At 37.4% G+C, this 19,574-nt stretch overlaps 1 protein-coding gene across 1 annotated transcript in view; it reads right to left on the bottom strand.

Moving 5' to 3' along the window:
• DNAI3 (dynein axonemal intermediate chain 3) overlaps positions 1-19,574 on the bottom strand; it is a 94,515-nt gene that overhangs the window by 21,631 nt on the left and 53,310 nt on the right. The window contains exons 10-17 of the mRNA XM_007457244.1: positions 18,955-19,145; positions 18,080-18,204; positions 15,885-15,974; positions 13,955-14,041; positions 12,957-13,085; positions 9,972-10,045; positions 6,662-6,809; positions 5,213-5,300 (exon numbers count right to left, since the gene is read on the bottom strand). Coding sequence (XP_007457306.1) covers positions 5,213-5,300; positions 6,662-6,809; positions 9,972-10,045; positions 12,957-13,085; positions 13,955-14,041; positions 15,885-15,974; positions 18,080-18,204; positions 18,955-19,145 — 932 coding nt within the window. The remainder of the gene's footprint in view (positions 1-5,212; positions 5,301-6,661; positions 6,810-9,971; positions 10,046-12,956; positions 13,086-13,954; positions 14,042-15,884; positions 15,975-18,079; positions 18,205-18,954; positions 19,146-19,574) is intronic.

The following is a 19,574-nucleotide window of genomic DNA, read 5'->3' as shown; positions in this document are numbered from 1 at the left end:
TTCTGACACATTGCTTAGAAGAATATAATGGAGGCTTTGAAGAAAATTCCCAAAGAGGCATTCCAGAACCATTTAGAGCAAAGATTTGTATGGAAACACAAAAGACCCCGAATAGCCAAGGCAATATTGAGAAAGAAAAATGGAGCTGAAGGGATCAGGCTCCCAGACTTCCAACTACACAACAAAGCTACAGTAATCAAGACAGTATGGTACTGGCACAAAAACAGAAATATAGATCAGTGTTACAGGATAGAAATCCCAGTGATAAAACCACGCACATATGGTCACCTTATTTTTGATAAAGGAAGCAAGAATATATAATGGAAAAAAAAGCAGCCTCTTCAATAAGTGGTGCTGGGAAAACTGGACAGCTACATGTAAAAGAATGAAATTAGAACACTCCCTAACACCATACACAAAAATAAAATCAAAATGGATTAAAGACCTAAATGTAAGGCCAGACACTATAAAACTCTTAGAGGGAAACATAGGCAGAACACTCTATGACATAAATCACAGCAAGATTCTTTTTGGCCCACCTCCTAGAGAAATGGAAATAAAAACAAAAATAAACAAATGGGACCTAATGAAACTTAAAAGTTTTTGCACAGCAAAGGAAAACATAAACTAGATGAAAAGACAACCCTCAGAATGGGAGAAAATATTTGCAAATGAAGCAACTGACAAAGGGCTAATCTCCAAAATATACAAGCAGCTCGTGCAGCTCAATATCAAAAAAACAAACAACCCAATCCAAAAATGGGCGGAAGACCTAAATAGACATTTCTACAAAGATATACAGATTGTCAACAAACAGGTGAAAGGATGCTCAACATCACTGATCATTAGAGAAATGCAAATCAAAACTGCAATGAGGTATCACCTCACACCGGTCAGAATGGCCATCATCAAAAAATCTAGAAACAATAAACGCTGGAGAGGAAAGGGAGCCCTCTTGCACTGTTGGTGGGAATGTAAATTGATACAGCCACTATGGAGAAAAGTATGGAGGTTCCTTAAAAAACTAAAAATAGAACTACCATACGACCCAGCAATCCCACTACTGGGCATATACCTTGAGAAAACCATAATTCAAAAAGAGACATGTACCACAATGTTCATTGAAGCTCTATTTGCAATAGCCAGGACATGGAAGCAACCTAAGTGTCCATCGAGAGATGAATGGATAAAGAAGATGTGACACATATATACAATGGAATATTACTCAGCCATAAAAAGAAACGAAACTGAGTTATTTGTAGTGGGGTGGATGTACCTAGAGTCTGTCATATAGAGTGAAGTAAGTCAGAAAGCGAAAAACAAATACCATGTGCTAACACATATATATGGAATTAAAGAAAAAAAAAGGTTCTGGGCTTTCCTGGTGGCGCAGTGGTTGAGAGTCTGCCTGCCGATGCAGGGGATGAGGGTTCGTGCCCCGGTCCGGGAAGATTCCTCATGCCGCGGAGTGGCTGGGCCCGTGAGCCATGGCCGCTGAACCTGCGCTTCCGGACCCTGTGCTCCGCAATGGGAGAGGCCACAACAGTGAGAGGCCTGCGTATCGCAAAAAAAAAAAAAAAAAAAGGTTCTGAAGATCCTAGGGGCAGGAATAAAGACGCAGACATAGCGAATGGAGTTGAGGACACGTGGAGGGGGAAAGGTAAGCTGGGATGAAGTGAGAGAGTGGCATGGACATATATACACTACCAAATGTAAAACAGATAGCTAGCAGGAAGCAGCTGCATAGCACAGGGAGATCAGCTCGGGGCTTTGTGACCACCTAGAGGGGTGGGATAGAGAGGATGGGAAGGAGACGCAAGAGGGAGGAGATATGGGGATATATGTATATATATAGCTGATTCACTTTGTTATAAAGCAGAAACTAACACACCATTGTAAAGCAATTATACTCCAATAAAGATATTTTTAAAAAATGAATAAGTATAGAACTTCTTAAAGTGGCTACTTACACGGGCAATGATTTTTATGGATCTAACATTTCAAAGGAAATGTTAAGAGAATAACACAACAACTTAAAAGAGTATAAATCACAGACTGGGAGAAAATATTTGCAAATCATATGTTTGATAAAGAACTAGTATGCAGATTATATTAAGAACTCCTAAGACGTAATAATAAGAAAACAAACAACACAAGTAAAAAATGGACAAAAGATTTGGACACTTCACCAAGGAAGATATACAGGTGGCAAACAAATACATGAAAATATGTTCAACATCTTTAGCCATTAGGTAAACACGAATAAGATAATCAGTACACACATTTTATTTTATTTTATTTTATTTATTTGGCTGCACCACGCGGCATACAGGATCTTAATTCCCCGACCAAGGATTGAACCTGTGCCCCCTGCAGTGGAAGCATGGAGTCTTAACCACTGGACCGCCAGGGAAGTCCCAGTACACACATTTTAGAATAGTTAAATTAAAATGACTAGTCACACCAATTGCTTGTGAGGATGTGGAAAAAAAGGAACTCTCATATACTGCCAGGGGAATGTAAAATGGTACAACCACTTTGGAAAACACTGACAGTTTCTTTAAAAACTTAAACATACACCTGCCATATGATCTAATCAGTCCTTTCCTAGGTATTTACCCAAGACAAATGAAAGCATATGTCCATACAAGGCTTGTATATGAACACTCACAGAAGCTTTACTTATAATAGCCCTAAGCTGAAAACAACCCAAATGTCCATCAACAGGGGAATGGATAAACATCTGTGGTATATCCATACAATGAAATACTACTCTGGAATAAAAAGGAATAAGCCATTGATACACACAACAACACGGATGAATCCCAAAATAATTAGTTGATTGAAAGAAAGACAGACAAAAATGTGTAACTATGTGATTTACATAAAATTCTAGCAAATGCAAACTGTTATACAGTGACAGAATCAGTGGTGGCTTGAGGGCGGAGGTAGGGGAGGTCCTGGAGGAAGGGAGTGCAAAGGGAATCCTTATAAGAGTTAACTTTTGGGAGTGATGGCTATGTTCATTATCTTGATTATAGTGATGGTTTCATGGGTTTTTAATATGTAAGAACATATCAAATTGAACATTTTAACATGTGCATTTTATGGTATGTCGATTACACCTCAATAAAGTTGTTAAAAGTAAGGAAAACCCCCCACACTTTCAAAGATTTAATGGTATCCTTACTATAAATTGGATAAAAGCACTGACACCCTCATGATCACCTTTTTTCATTAGGTTAATAAAGGACATTGATAACTTTTTACAAGTTCCAGTCTTGATTTCCTTGATTACAAATTGATAACGAAAATTCCCAGCTTGCAGGACTGTTCTGATTACCAACGTCTATTTTACTCACCATTGCACTCCCAGTGCCTAGCATAAAATAAACACTTCATAAATATCTGTTAAATGAATAAAAGCATGTGCAATATTAGAGCACTACTTGACCCTTGGTTGGAATTCAATATATGGTAACCAATAGTCGAATACAAGAGGAGGAGTAGGAGAAGGAGGGAACTCTCCTTACTCACCCTCTGGAATGAAGGGGGCCCGAATACATAAAACATATGGAATGGGGGCTTCCCTGGTGGCGCAGTGGTTGAGAGTCTGCCTGCCGATGCAGGGGACACGGGTTCGTGCCCCGGTCCGGGAGGATCCCACGTGCCGTGGAGCGGCTGGGCCCGTGAGCCATGGCCGCTGAGCCTGCGTGTCCGGAGCCTGTGCTCCGCAACGGGAGAGGCCACAACAGTGAGAGGCCCGCGTACCGCAAAAAAAACCCAAACAAACAAACAAACAAAAAACACGTGGAATGTTTTAATATTGCTTTGAAAATGTCTATAAAAATTCAGTGATTCCATTTTTTTTAGCAGGAGGTCTTGGGTTGTATCTATGAAACACACAGCTTCAAAGTGAATTTTGCCCAAGCTGGGTATGAGTTATATAATATGTTTTTCTTAGATGTCCTATTATTTAACTGAACACTGAACAATTTATAAGTGTAAATCCTTTTGATAAGGCAAATGTTTGAAAACTACTTCAGTTGCTAGTGATTCTCGTACATTTTCATTATGCATTGCTCTCCAGGCGGGATATTAATCCACAACTTTATTCGAACAGTTTTGACAGCTCACATGCATACCCTTCAATTACTTCAACAAACGTGTATAGGTTGAGATATATTAAAAAGTCAAGGGGCTTCCCTGGTGGCGCGGTGGTTAAGAATCCACCTGCCAATGCAGGAGACAAGGGTTTGAGCCCTGGTCCGGGAAGATTCCCACATGCCGCGGAGCAGCTACGCCCGTGTGCCACAACTACTGAGCCTGCGCTTTAGAGCCCGCGAGCCGCAACTACTGAAGCCTGTGCTCTTAGAGCCTGTGCTCCGCAACAAGAGAAGCCATGCCAATGAGAAGCCCACGCACTGCAACGAAGAGTAGCCCCTGCTCGTTGCAACTAGAGAAAGCCCGCGTGCAGCAACGAAGACCCAACGCAGCCAAAAAAAAAAAAAAAGGTCAATTGTTCTTTCTTTCCTCAGTTTTCTCATGGTGTTGTATAAATATTAATTTTTCTATTCTATTCTGATTGAGAATGGTAATTTGTTTTTGAGCACTTCATAACTTAGTTTGCTAGACTTGAGATGCATTCCATTCTGTAGAATTATTCTTTTTTTTTTTTTGCGGTACGCGGGCCTCTCACTGTTGTGGCCTCTCCCGCCGCGGAGCACAGGCTCCGGACGCGCAGGCCCAGCGGCCATGGCCCACGGGCCCAGCCGCTCCGCGGCACGTGGGATCCTCCCGGGCCGGGGCACGAACCCATGTCCCCTGCATCGGCAGGCGGACTCTCAACCACTGCGCCACCAGGGAAGCCCTAGAATTATTCTTGGCCACATACATATTCATTAAGTGAGCTTTGTTAAATTTTTTAGTGTAATGAATTTTCAAAAATATATGAATTTTCAAAAATATATTTCAATAACTGTGAAACTGAATTGAATTGAGTTCTGTCAAGTCTTTTGTTGTGTATAGGCAGTTTTAGTGTGCTGGCTATAGCGATTACAGCCTTTGTAAAGTTCCATATTGGAGGGTTTGCTTTTCTGTATTTTTTTTTTTTTTTTAATTAGACTACCCTAGCAAGTATTCACCTTAGACGTAAGGAACTACTAACACCTGAACTTCATTAGATGCCTTTTTAATAAGAAAAAGCAGTTACCTTGTGCTTTGTAAAGAAGACTGTCTTCACTCAGGCTTAACCTGGTTGGGCAGTGGTCTAAAGTTGTTTCACCTTTAGACAGCCTTATCTTTTGAGAGAACATACAAGAAAGATTATTTCCATATATCCTTAAATTATCCATGGCTGGTTTATTCTTGCTTTTCCCTTCTGCCCCCAGATCTCTATGTCCCTACTTCCCTCTCCTTCATTCTCCCTCAGATTCTGGCTGCTTTTCCCCAATGGCAGGCACCTAAACCACAGTTTCTAAAACCAGGCTACTGAGGGGAGCTTGTCTGGGGGCTCATTTCCAAATCCCAAAGTCTCATGTGCTGTTAAACTTCTGAAAATGTTTTGTTTTCTATTCCATAAAATCTCATTGTTGGTTTTCATATAAAATAATGGCCTATTCCCCTGTTCCCTAAATCTTTTAGTCAAACAAAGCTCCAAACAGTTGTGCAGGGACCTTGCATTCCCCTGGAACTGTCAAGTCCCTTCAGGGACACACATGCCCCTAAGTTCCAGGATGGCCCTGAGTCTGCTCCAGGATGGGAAACTGTCACACTTTACATTCCCCTCTCATGTCTCCCTCCTCACTTTTCTCCAAAAGGATGTTTGTCCACATGCTATACAATTATTCTCAGGTGAATTTTTGTTTGCTTGTTTCTTTTAAAAGTATCTGCAGCTCAGTAAATCCTACCCTAGAAAATTTCTAATCCTCTCTATTGAATTTCTAATCCTAGTTACTTCAGGAGTATTCTCACCCCTCTGTGCTCTCTCTTTCACTGGGAGCAAATACATGATAATGTAATTCTAGTGATACTTGTAAATCAGAGGAAAAGAAAAATATTAAGTTTGGAATTAGAATTAAACATTCCAAAGAAAAAGAGCCATCAATGTCAGAAGTTCATTCATACTTTTCACATACTTCCCATCCACAGCCTTATCTTTCTTAAATTAAAACTACTTTTTTTCAAGCTCTGCCACTGAAGATAACTACAAATAATTTCTCTTTCAATTACTTTCAGTTTTATTTGGTCATAGGTATTACAGTACAATTCTACTATTGATATGCAAAATATGTAGAATTTTGGCTACAGGAGGGGTAAAATTAGCTTTCCCAGGCTAACCTAAGAGCCTACCAATTTTTAAGCAACTGCTCTGCAAATGAATAATTATTACACAAACCACTGGTAAGTTGGGGCTTGCTTATACATGAACAAATATCAATCCTGAGTTCACAATAACTGTGATTTCTGCCTTGACCTAGGCAGACCTTATAATAACTCTCACTGAAGAACTGACTGGTTGAATGAATACATGTATTGTAATGTCCTGTGCTAATCTGAGCTGCTCTACTTTTATAGTGTGTGTACATGTATGTATGTCTATGCATATAAACCATATAGTGTATATAAGCAAATAAAATGGACTAAATCCCACGTTACTTACCTTAGAAAGAGGTTTCCAGGAGAGATTTAGATGCAAAAAAGTGGATGGTACATCAAAAGGAACTTCAATACTTTCTTCTTTGTTTTTCTTTGTTGGTGGTTGAGGGGTTAAGGCTTTCTGAGGTCTGATATCCCAAAAACATATTGTACTTTAAAAAAAGTTTACAGTTTATTTTTTAACTAAGTATAAAGAAGAGGTGTAACCTCAGGACTACCATTATTGCTGCTACACATTACCAATGTGATCATGGCTAGATCTGATATCTCTGAATTTAAGATTTTTATGAAATAGGACTGTTTTGCATTGAATATTTTGGGGAATTATACCATTTATAGGATTATTTAATGACTTTGCTAGTATTGAGACTAATATTATCATATATGAGAGCTGAGTTTGGAGATTGACACAATCTTTTTTTAAAACATAACAGTTTTATTGAAATATAACCCACATATCACAAAATTCACCCATTTAAAGTACTCAATTCAGTGGTTTTTAATACATTCATTGAGTTGTGCAAGGCATTACCACAATCGATTTTAGATTTTCATCACCTCCCAGAAAAAAACGTGTACATATTACCAGTAAGTCCCCATTTCCCTCAATCCCTCCGACTAGCCCTGGGCAACCAGTAACCTACTTCCTGTCTCTACAGATTTGTCTATTCTGGACATTTCATATAAATGGAATCATATAGTATGCGTTCTTTTGTGACTGGCTTCTTTCATTTAGCATGTTTTCAAAGGTCATTCATGATGTAGTATATATCAGTACATCATTCCTTTTTATTGTCAAATAATATTCCATTGTATGGACTGTACTACACTTTATTTACCCATTCCTCATTTGATGGACTGATGAATGAATAAATTTGGGTTATTTCTCCTTTTTGCTGTTATGAATAATGCTGTTATGAACATTTGTTGGTAAGTTTGTGTGGATATAGGTTTTCATTTCTCTTGGATATATATTTAGGAGTGGAATTGCTGGGTTATATGGTAACACCTATATTTAATCTTTTGAGGAACTGCTAGATTGTTTTCCAAAGCAACTGGATCATTTTTGAGGATTCCAATTTCTCTACACCCTCACCAAATGTATTATTTTTTTTTTGTCTTGAGGATTCCAATTTCTCTACATTCTCACCAACATTTACTATTTTTTGTCTTTTTTAAACTTTAGCTATCCTAGTGGGTGTGAAGTTGTATCTCATCAAAAGTGATTCTGATTTGCATTTCCTTGTGCTTTTGGGGTAATATCTAGGAAATCAGTACCTAATCCAAGGTCATAAACATTTACATTTATGTTTGCCTATGTTTTCTTCTAAGAGTTTTACAGTTTTAGCTCTTATATTTAGGTCTTTATTTCACTTTCAATTAATTTTTGTATAGAGTGTGAGGTAATTATTTTGCAGGTGAATACCCATTTGTCCTAGCACCATTCCTTGAAAAGACTATTCTTTCTCCATTAAATTGTCTTGGTACCCTTGTTGAAAATCAGTTGACCACAGATATATGGGTTTATTTCTGGACTCTCAGTTCTATTCCATTGATCTATATGTCTATCCTTAAGCCATTCTCAGTACATGTGTCTCTACAACGGTAGCTGTGCAGAAAGTTTGGAGATTAAGAAGTGTGAGTCTTCCAACTTTGTTCTTTTCTGTCAAGACTGTTTTGGCTATTTTGTGTCATTGTGGTTTTGATTTGACAGCTAATGGTTTTGAGCATCTTTTCTTGTGCTTATTGGACATTTGTCTATCTTTTTTGAAGAAATGTCTATTGATAATCTTTGCTCATTTTTAAATTAGATTATTTGTCTTTTTATTGTTGAGTTGTAAGAGTTCTTTATATACTCTTAATAGAAATCTCTTATCAGATATATGATTTGCAAATATTTTCTCCCATTGTATGGGTTGTCTTTTAAATTTCTTGATAGTGCTTCAAAAGCACTATCAACTTGAATTTTGATGAAGTTCAATTTATCTTTTTTTATTTTATTGCTTGTTTTAGTGTCATACAAGAGTCTATATACGTTTTATATGTGTGTATATATATATATATATATATATATATATATATATATATATATATATAAAACACATACACAGAGTTGGATTTAATGTGCTTTGTACATAGTAGGCATACAGTAACTGTCATTTCTCCTCTTATTTCTCCTTCCTCACAGGTTGATTATGAAAATCAAATGTGGGCTTCCCTGGTGGCACAGTGATTGAGAGTCCGCCTGCCGATGCAGGGGACGTGGGTTCACGCCCCAGTCCGGGAGGATCCCACATGCCGCAGGGTGGCTGGGCTCGTGAGCCATGGTCGCTAAGCCTGCACGTCCGGAGCCTGTGCTCCACAACGGGAGAGGCCACAACAGTGAGGGGCCGCGTCATGTGGGATCTTCCAGGACCGGGCCACGAACCCGCGTCCCCTGCATCGGCAGGCGGACTCTCAACCACTGCGCCACCAGGGAAGCCCTAGAGTGTTATTTTGAACACAATAAACTTGGTAAAAATTTATAATGATACTTGTTCAGTACTTCAGTATACAATGTCTTTGTAGTAATTGTGTGAAAACATAATAAGAACAGCAAAGAATATGCCACATTAGCTCCATAATTTCTATCAGTTAGGTTATGAGTAAACAGATTAATAAATTTAAGATATTATTAAAGAATTTAGATGTGTAAGTTAAAGTATTTAGATAAACAGATGGTAACTTGAGACTAACAAAACTTTTATTCATTTATGTGAATTAGTTAATATTATTTATTCATTTAATAATGGATAAATAATTAAAATTAATAAAAATATTAATCATATTAATGGTCAAAACATAAATCATTGGTAGAATACCACAGATGACATAATAAAATATGTTTTCAAATATAATTATAACACTTGTAATAAATATGCAATAAAAAATGTAAAACTCTTCCACTTTTTAAAAGAAACTTTCCCAATTAAACGTTGTCATCTTCGTAATTGTGAGATAAAATTGAATGTAAACAACACATATTACAAATTTACAAATATGTGAATATGAAGAAACAGAATAACTATGGATAATATTATGCAACATTACCAACCATGAAACCTAGTTAATTCTTCTTTTTACAACATATTCGTATCCACAAAAAGATTTTTTAAAAACCAGCAACAATCTAACATTCTGTCCTTTAGTTATATTAGGTTTAATTGTTACAACAAAGATTATTTAAGGAACAGAAGAGGGCAATGATTTTATAAGCATCTAAAAAGAATATATTGTTTGCAAACATATTAGGTAATGATTAAAATAAGACATACCAGTCTGCCGAACAAGTGACAAGTTGACAGGATATTCCACTTCGATTTTCAAAGACAGATCCCAATCTGTTAATCTATTTTTTTAAATGCTGGAAGTAAGTTCTGTGTACCTAGGACAGTAATGACTTTTTTCTCAAAGCTTTTTACGCTAAAATTTTTTTTCTCCTTTGCTTTAATTTTTATTAAAAGAACCACACAAACAGAATTTGGAAACTGGAAAGTTTCAAAATCAAATATAATTCTATACATATTTTCCAGCTTTTTTTCACAGAAACATTTTTACATTTTAAAATTAGTTTTAGTTAGTATGCATATAAATTTCCATCTTAAGATCTTTCAGTTAATATAATTTTTTTTTTTTTTTAATTTATTTATTTATTTTTTTGGTACACGGGCCTCTCACTGCTGTGGCCTCTCCCGTTGCGGAGCACAGGCTCCGGACGCGCAGGCTCAGCGGCCACGGCTCACGGGCCCAGCCGCTCCGCGGCATGTGGGATCTTCCCGGACCGGGGTACGAACCCGTGTCCCCTGCATCGGCAAGCGGACTCTCAACCACTGCGCCACCAGGGAAGCCCATCAGTTAATATAATTTGAACATTTACCTATGTAGTCACAAATCATTCTGTTTTTTAATATATAGATGATGCATCATAATTTCATTACTATTATTATTAGAAATGTAGGCACTCTGTTTTTCACTATTAATTGTGGAGCTGAACATGGGAGCTTTTATGAGATTGTTAAGCAGGTAAGATCAACAGAAAAGAGACTTGTGTTAAATTAGATACCTACAGCATGCAGTGAATGCTGGGGTGCCTGCATTCTTTTAGTAATTAGTGGCACCGCTCTGCTAGCACACAAAGGAGTCCAAGGAGGGTTAGTGGCCCCTTAGAGTCCTAGAAGGTCCAAGATTCCAAGCAGCTAGCTCTCAAAGGAGGTGGAAGGATTTTTGGCAACCTGTGAAGGTGCTACTCTCAAATCAATAGGGAAACATGACTTTCCCCAACACCCTACCTACTTGGTAGGACTGATGAGCAAAAGGTCAAACAAAGGTGGGGGTTCCAGCAGCAGATAAACAGTAAAAGTAGGGGTGGGAGGAAGAATACAGGTGCAACAGTGGTAAGGCCTGTTGGCAAGGCCTGTTGGCATCAAAGGAGCTAGGATCCTAGAAACCTGGCTGACACTGCTGTGGCCTGAGCCCAGTCAGGATCACTTAACAGCTGCCAGCTTCCACTGTGATTGATAAACAATCCAGAACCCATCTTTCCTCTCCCTCTAATAAGGCTTCCCTGTTGTAGGAAGTTCAAGACTCCAGAGTTGCGCTTGCTCTGGAGTTTTATGTTTTAATGATTAAAAAAAACCCCACAGGGCTTCCCTGGTGGCGCAGTGCTTGAGAGTCCGCCTGCCGTTGCAGGAGACGCGGGTTCGTGCCCCGTTTCGGGAGGATCCCACATGCCGCGGAGCGGCTGGGCCCGTGAGCCGTGGCCGCTGAGCCTGCGCGTCCGGAGCCTGTGCTCCGCAAATGGGAGAGGCCACAACAGTGAGAGGCCCGCATAACGCAAGAAAAAAAAAAAAAAAAAAAAAAAAACCCACAATCATATTACAGAGTTTGGAAAATAGAAGGTTTTAAAATCAAATATAATTCTACCTTACATTCTTTTCCAATCTTTTTCATGGATACACTTTGACATGATTTGTCAAGGTATGCATGCGATTGTATGTCTTAGGACACAAATTGGATTATTTCTTTGCATAAATTTCCCAAATTTGAATTACTGGTCAAAAACTTTGAAAATTTGGATGATTTAAGAACCACATTGACTAAATTGTATTCTAAAGCTTTTATGTTGGAACCAGTAATGTTGGAGTTTATTGATTTCACCATTTCATCCTTTCTAATATGGGAAATTACTAGAAACTTTCATTTAAAAATTAAATAGGTCCATTGGAAAAGAAAAAAATCAAATAGGTCCAAAATAGTACATTATTGTTTCTTTATTATTAATTTCTTTGATATTAGAAAGTCTGAATAATTTTCCTGTTTATCTACTAATTGTTTTTCAGTATATGTCTTTAGCTTATTTACTGGAAATTTTGTATTCACCATATTTGAGGCAAATAGTTTTCTTCATTTTGCTACTTGCTCTTTATTTTGTAATTTAAAACTTTACATGTATATGTTTTGAATTTCTTTCAATATTAATTAGCTTAGAAAACTACAGAATCCAGAAATATGATATTCTATTTTGATTTGTTGTATTTATTTTGGTCCATTATAACTTTGAAAAGTAATTGTGCTTTTGCATAATCCATTTGAATATCTTGAAGGGCTAATCACCCTTCATAACTCTAAGTTTTCAGAATATTCTTTGATATTCTGACCTTTTAATTTCCATAGACTATTAGTTCCTTGAGGGAAACATTTGGGAAGCTTACTAGTTTTCAAATTCACAAACAACAGCTGTTGTGGGTCAAGTAAAGAACCACAAAGCCACAGTGCTGCGCAGATGCTAGGCCGTCAGCTGGGCTCACTCACTGCACAAATAGTTTTCACCTACCAGTCTCATGACACACTCAATTCAAGACTGCCTTGCAAAATGACGCATTACTACATGTCGCAGATCTTCAAGGTTATATGCTCTAAATAGTTGAAATCATAAACTTTAAATCTGCAAAGGCTAAGGGTGTAAAATATTTGCACTCTATTTTTACAACCTTCACTTTCTCCACTGTTGTATTATATCAGTGTTAACACCACCTACATTTTTTATTTTTATAAACCACTGAAGTTGACACATTGGCATTATTCTCATCCCTAAGTCTGATCTTGGTCTGTCAACGGTGACACAATTGTGTGATGTGTTGTTTCTGGTTATTTTACAATTAAAATGCAAATTAATTGTTGACTTCAAACATCCTCTTTGAATAAAATTTTCTAAAAATTACAAGCCAGCAGGAGAAAAGTATGAAGCCATCAAGACTCACCTCAAATGTGTCAGGCAGCCAATGTATATCTGTAATAACTTTCCTATGTCCATTTTCTATTGAGGAGACTGCACAGTGTCTGATATACATTGCTTCTTTATTAGTCTCTGGTTCAAGGAGAAACATAGGCTGTAAAATGTTACAAGAAAGTTATGTGCTAATTTCAGAGAGCTGATGAAGCAACTCATACTTTACTTATCATTCCAATTAAAATCAATAATTTGGAGAAATACCAGTTCAAGGAAAAACACAAATTAGTGTTTCTATGTATTATATAGTTAGATAATAAGATTATCTTCTTTCTACTTCAGTTTAGTCTAAGATTTTACCTCTAAACTTTTAACAAGAATGACTGACCCATTCCCTAAAGAACCAGTGAGATCCCATTTTTGAAGGAGTATTTCTGTGAGTGCACAGAAAACCACATCCCATGGTTTCTTGGTCAGAGACCTGTGATGCTCAGGTTGAAGGACTGGGGGTGAGGATGTGCAAATGGTGGGTGAGTACTGAGTTGGGAGCTGAGGAATCTCTAGACCTCTTGGCAGGATCCACAGCTTCACAAATCATAGTGTCTTATTACCTGGAAGGCTTTTAACCCCTTCATTTTATACACGAGAAAATTGATGCTTGCTGAGGGGATGGGGGACATATCCAAACTCACAGGATGGTGATCTAAAGCCTGGATGCATGGGTCTTCTATCCAGTGCTCTTTCAACTATATCACTTTAGGCAATCCCTTGGCCCCTTCATCTTATTTAACAACAATAACAACAAAAAAGAACCCCTGGGATAGACAGTACAACCTGTTTAGTGGTGTTTTTAATCAAGAGCCTACATAAAAGTGATTCAAAACACATCCACAGCAGATGTGAAGACTTAGGAAATAACACTTTTTTTTTTCTAGTGAGTCTCTGTTTAGCTTGGCAACACTGTTGTGTACTTTTTGATAAACTCATGAACGGAAAAAATTTGCAAGTGAAAAATTATAAAAAGCTAACCTTGAGTGTGACGTTTTTACTTCTACTACCACCTGCCTTGATGTTTTCTATTCGATCTGCATGTGCGGTAATATCCCACATGACAATCTAAAACAGAAATAAATGTTATTACAACATACTTTCAGGAACTAGCAAATTGCATCTTGAACGTTTAAAAAAACCTATTGGTATTGCATGCACTCTGATAAATAAACCACCTTGGGAGGATAATCAAATTTAGCCTACATCTTAAGTAAGTCAGCAACTCTTATTTTTTATATTTATTTATTTATTTTAACATCTTTATTGGAGTATAATTGCTTTACAATGGTGTGTTAGTTTCTGCTTTATAACAAAGTGAATCAGTTATACATATACATATGTTCCCATATCTCTTCCTTCTTGCCTCTCCCTCCCTCCCACCCTCCCTATCCCACCCCTCTAGGTGGTCACAAAGCACCAAGCTGATCTCCCTGTGAGTCAGCAACTTTTAAAGCTTATATAAAAAATGTTTTCTTCTCTTTATTTATTTATGTTTTTGGCTTTATATATTTTTATTTAGTTTGAGCTACACATACATTTATTAATTTTGTTACTCTTAATTTGTTCCTACTTCTCCATCCTGTTATTCAGGATATTCCCCTTTTTCTTAATAATGTTTTCTTCTCTTTAAAAGAATTTTCAGCACTTTGATTTTTTGTGCTTGTGTTAATAAATGCTAGTGGGTTTTTTTTTTTTTTTTTTAAATTCAAGGTAGGCATAATGCAATTCTCTCTGCTTTGGGAAGAGTTCTTCCTCTGTTTTAGGGAATGTGGGGACAGTTGTTTTAGACACAGGAGAAAGCAGTCTGTTCTCCAGAATCAAGTACAAACAGCCAAAATTGTTCAAAAGGCTAGGAAATGATGATTTCTATTTAATTGAATATTATGGCCAACTCTGAATTTGCATATACACAGATGGTCATTTTTTGAAAAATCAGAACAAAGCAGAATATGCAACACTAAGTTAGAATAATTTTCAATGACTAAAAGCCATTTCAGTACACTAAAATGTAAACAAAATGTCAGGATCACAGAATTGTGAGTAATTTTATTTTCAGCATTTGCTTTTCTAAAATATTCTAAAACAAAGTTGTGTCACCTTCTCAATGAGTAAAAACGGCAATATTTGCACGGCTTGGAGGATGTACTCTGGCTCCTCACTAGATCACCAGTTATTGTTGAATGAAACCGAGGAAAAAAATTAGTTTTCTTAGATGTTTTTGGTTCTGGATAAGTTGGCACGGATGATGCAAACATTTACATTTCAACTACCTAAAAGTTTTCCTAGCCACACGATAAAAAATCATTATACCCTGGTAATGGTCAAACTCACTGTGTCACAATGAATTTAAACTTTGATAATAAAATAGCTATAAGATTTTTGTTTTGCTCTGTTGGAGAAACAGGCAATTGGAAGATAGAATCTAAATTTTATATAAATTAGATAACTTAAAAGAGAAAAAAGCAAATAGGATAACAAATTATACACACATAAATTCAGTGATATAAGCATGTTTTCCAGAGAATTCTGTTTAAATTCTGGATCATTCCCTAACTCCTACCTCTAGGGAAATTTCAGAAGAGGGCTCTTGACCAAGAGGTATTATGCTTATGGTTATTGTTCTTCCCGGGAATCTTGTACAACGTGTGGTTCTATCCCAGCAACACAAATAGATCTGACCTGGTTTTCTTCCAGTTATCATAACTGGGTTACCCTGTGGACATCTTGAGCCCAGATACCATGTCTAACACATCTTCATACCCCAGTTCCTGGCATGGTGACTGGCATACAATCGACATGCCTTCCCTCTGCTGAGTTGAACCCTTAAGTTAAAAAAACTACCAGTCAAAATGTGTTACAGAATGCTGTCTAAATTAATAAAGAACTGAAAAAAAAAAGCCATATATACCTGCCCATTTATGCACCCTCCAGCAATGATATTAGGGTCACTTGGACAGAACTGGAAGCAGAAGATGTCATCTGGGCTTTCCAGCATTAACTAAGGTAAACCCCCCAAATTCAAGAGAGAATGAGAAAATCTATTAAGATCATGGCTAGAAATAATATTAATAAAGTCAAAAGTCTAATTTTATAGCTGTTTATAAGAAACATGCACATGAATTCCATTCCCAGAATTCTACCTCTGGATTGGAAGCTGCTTTTGCTGAATTTTATTCTGGACATTGATCATGCATATGAGAGCAGGTAGTTTCTCAAGGGGACCCAATCTCCCCTCCCCTCCCCTTTGTGGGTCATTGCTGGGGCATGTTATAATTTTTTATAAATAAAAAGACTATGAAATCAGTGTTTCTGAAAAGTGTGGAGAGCAAGCTCTGGGGGCCAGGATATTTGTATGATTTTTTTCTCTGCTGCATATACCTAGTCTGCCACAGAGGTGAGCACTCAAAAATAAAATGCGTTGAAAAAGAGAAGACGGCGGCTTTGCCAGCGGTAATATTACAAATTTTAAAATAATACAGAACCCATAAGGTAAACAAAACCAAGTGCCTGGAGGGCAGGGAGGGAGTCCTGCAAGGAATACACCAGTGTGAGGAAATAGATATACTAACCATAGTTAGCACCTGAGCTACTGTGTCACCACCAAGCTAAACACTTGCATGGTTGCCGTTCTTTAAACATAACAGCCAAAAATACAGGCCCCAGAGGCCATTGGTTTGCCACCACTGAGCTAAAGATTTCAAATTGGAATTGAGGTGAATTATCTTGGTTTATTTGGTACTTTGTGGATTCTAGAGAAACCTCTACTTTTGAAAATGAAATCTTTTAATACTTTCCTATAGTTTTGATTAGAACAAAGAAAAAATTAATCATTTGTATCATATCTTTAAGAAATTATTTATGTGTCTTTTTAAAGCTATTCTTCAAAATAGAGGAAAGGTTAAAAAAATTTTTTAATAAAAATAAATAAATAGAATATAATTAAGTTTATAAGTATATTTAACAAAACTATAAATTTTATATGGAATTTCTATCTTAATAAACTGATTACTGACTTCCTTAAGAAACTAAAATAAATAAATCACATTTCTATTAAAAAAAAATAGAGGAAAGGAGAGTCTTTCTTTCCTCTTCCTATTTGCCTGGAGGTTCAGCCACACTTCCATGGCATGGAGTGAAGAGTAGTTCTACACTGCTGGAAAATGATAGAAAACACCAGTGAGAGAATGGCACCATACTTGTGGTAAGCAGGCTGACAAGGAAGAATGACAGATCTGTCATTTTGATCTCTGTATCTATAAAAAAGCATCTAGACTCTATAACAGTAAAACTGCCTTAATTCAGATGAATTAGGGAAGAAGGAATAAGGGGACACTAGGGTTTATTAGGGAAAGCCTTAATTATATAATGCTTTATAAAAACAAAATATTATTATATTTAAGAACACTGAAAAAACTTAATCTAACAATATAAAGCACCCTCCCCCTAAGCAGAACTCATCTTGAGCAGATATTGGAAATTGAACACTGTGGGGGCAAACCCAGCCTTTAGCCTTATTTTATTTGGACTGCTGTGTGTTTTGGTTTGGTTTTAGTTGAGCTGTTTAAAAATTGGGAGATCACACACAAAATTGCTGGATTCTCTTGACAAGTAGGACCACCTGGCAAAGAGAGCAGAAGAGTAGCTGTCCCCATGGATGGGCTGGGTACCCTCTAGGGCCACAGTCCCCACCATTCCCCACTGTCTCCTGCACAGTCATCTTTACTCATTACCATCTCCTACTGGTGATCCTTGGAATCAAGGAAATCCATGTGAAACTAAAATCTCTTTGCATTTGAACAATGAGTACCTAAATAAAGTCCATAAAAGAGTTTGCTCTTTAAAATCAATTGAACATTCCTCTTACAATGTTTTTCTTTTTTAAATAACATGTTGATTTGTTCAATATATCTTTTCAATAAACTAAGTGTAAATTTAAATTTTGCTCAAATTGAATGATGACAAATTCTGAATTGAAGAAAGCCTAGCTTTATTGGGGTTTACAACATTAAGTGATTATAAAGTATTTTGCAATTAAAACTGCTAAAGATATGTGAAAGTAGTAGTTAAAATTTTTAGAACATGTGGATGACTCTCCTTCATTACCTGAGGCTGTATGGGATCGGAGAAACTCCAGAAAAGAATCAGTGATGGTTGCAGCAATAGTTTACCAGAAAAGTGGACCCTCTCTTCAAAGGAGAGTCGTACAGCCACCGACACAGCTATTAGCCCTGATAGAAACACAACTAGAAATTAAAATCTGCAGCAACTGTGCATGGAGAAGTGTTTTTAGTTTTTGTTTTCCTACACAGTCACTGTTCATTTCCATTTTGATGAAACTTGTGTAAAAATATTCTACAGGAGACCAAGAGTGTTTTTAGAGCTCTGCTGTCTAATACGTTGGTTGCCAGTAGCCATGTGTTGCTTATTTAGCACTTGAACTGTGGCTGGACCAAATTGAGATGTTCACAAAATAAACTGAACTTTGAAGACTTAGTAAGAAAAAAAGATGTGTTGTGTTTCTTTTTTTTTTTTTGTGAGGAGAGGGCCAATGTTGGGCAGGAAAGGAGGAAGAAAGAGGGCACAGATGGCTCTGTCCGTGGATCAAGCCTCACACATTCCTATCTCCTTGGCTGCTGAGCTCTTTAAAGGAGGTGTATCTCCTATCCCGCCCAGTAAGTTGAGAGTCAGGGGGAATGAAGCTCCAGATTTGGCATTGCACCAGCTGGGTGACCTGAGCCAGTCACTTTCCTGAGAGCTCTGGTCCTCTCCTTATAAAGCAGAGACCACAATGTGGTCCCACAAGGTAGCTGGGAGGACACATGATGGAGAGAAGGTGCAGAAGGTGCTTGGCAGGTGCCTGCACTCAGGTATGGAAGCTGTCTCATGGAAAGTGAGCTAGTTTGCAATTCTACATATAAAAGCAACAGATTATTTCAATGTCATCCCAGAATGGAATCCCAGTCATGATTCTGCCTCACCATAGATGATCGGATGCCAGGAGACACAGGTGATCATCTTCCCTGTTAGGTTATGCAGGTCAGTAAAGGACTGGTACTCTTTCAGGTGGGTATCAGTCTTGTCCCCAAAGGTGCCTTCTTCTTCTGCCAGGCTTTTCCAGTCATTAATAAATGTATTCATGATTTCATTTTGCTGCAGGGCTATTTCAACACTATTTTGTAAAAGAAAAAAAAAGGAATCAAGATGTTGGATTTTAGTATTCAGTGATATGTCTTTCATCAGCTCCTCCTGCTTCATTTATACTGAAAGAAAAAGTATTCTCAATTGTATTTGGTAACTAATGATTAATCCTGTGTGAAATAAATGACTTAAGAGAAAAAAAATTCAAGATAGTATGCTACTCAGAACTTCTTCTAGTGCCAGGAAGCTGTTAGCTGACAGCCTCTAGCATCATCACAACTTGCCTCAGTTTCCCAGCCAAGGTCATGCTCTCTCCCAGTCAATGACTGACCATGGTGGGGGGACCTGCAAGATGGTGGAGGAGTAAGTCGTGGAGATCACCTTCCTTGCCATAAATACATCAAAAACACATCTAAATGTGGAACAACTCCTACAGAACACCTACTGAATGCCAGCAGAA

This window comes from Lipotes vexillifer, unplaced genomic scaffold (genome assembly GCF_000442215.2).
Source record: "Lipotes vexillifer unplaced genomic scaffold, Lipotes_vexillifer_v1.1 scaffold250, whole genome shotgun sequence".
In the NCBI taxonomy this organism is placed as follows: domain Eukaryota; kingdom Metazoa; phylum Chordata; class Mammalia; order Artiodactyla; family Lipotidae; genus Lipotes; species Lipotes vexillifer.
Note: the sequence above shows the minus strand (reverse complement) of the source record. Positions and strands in the feature narration are given on the sequence as shown.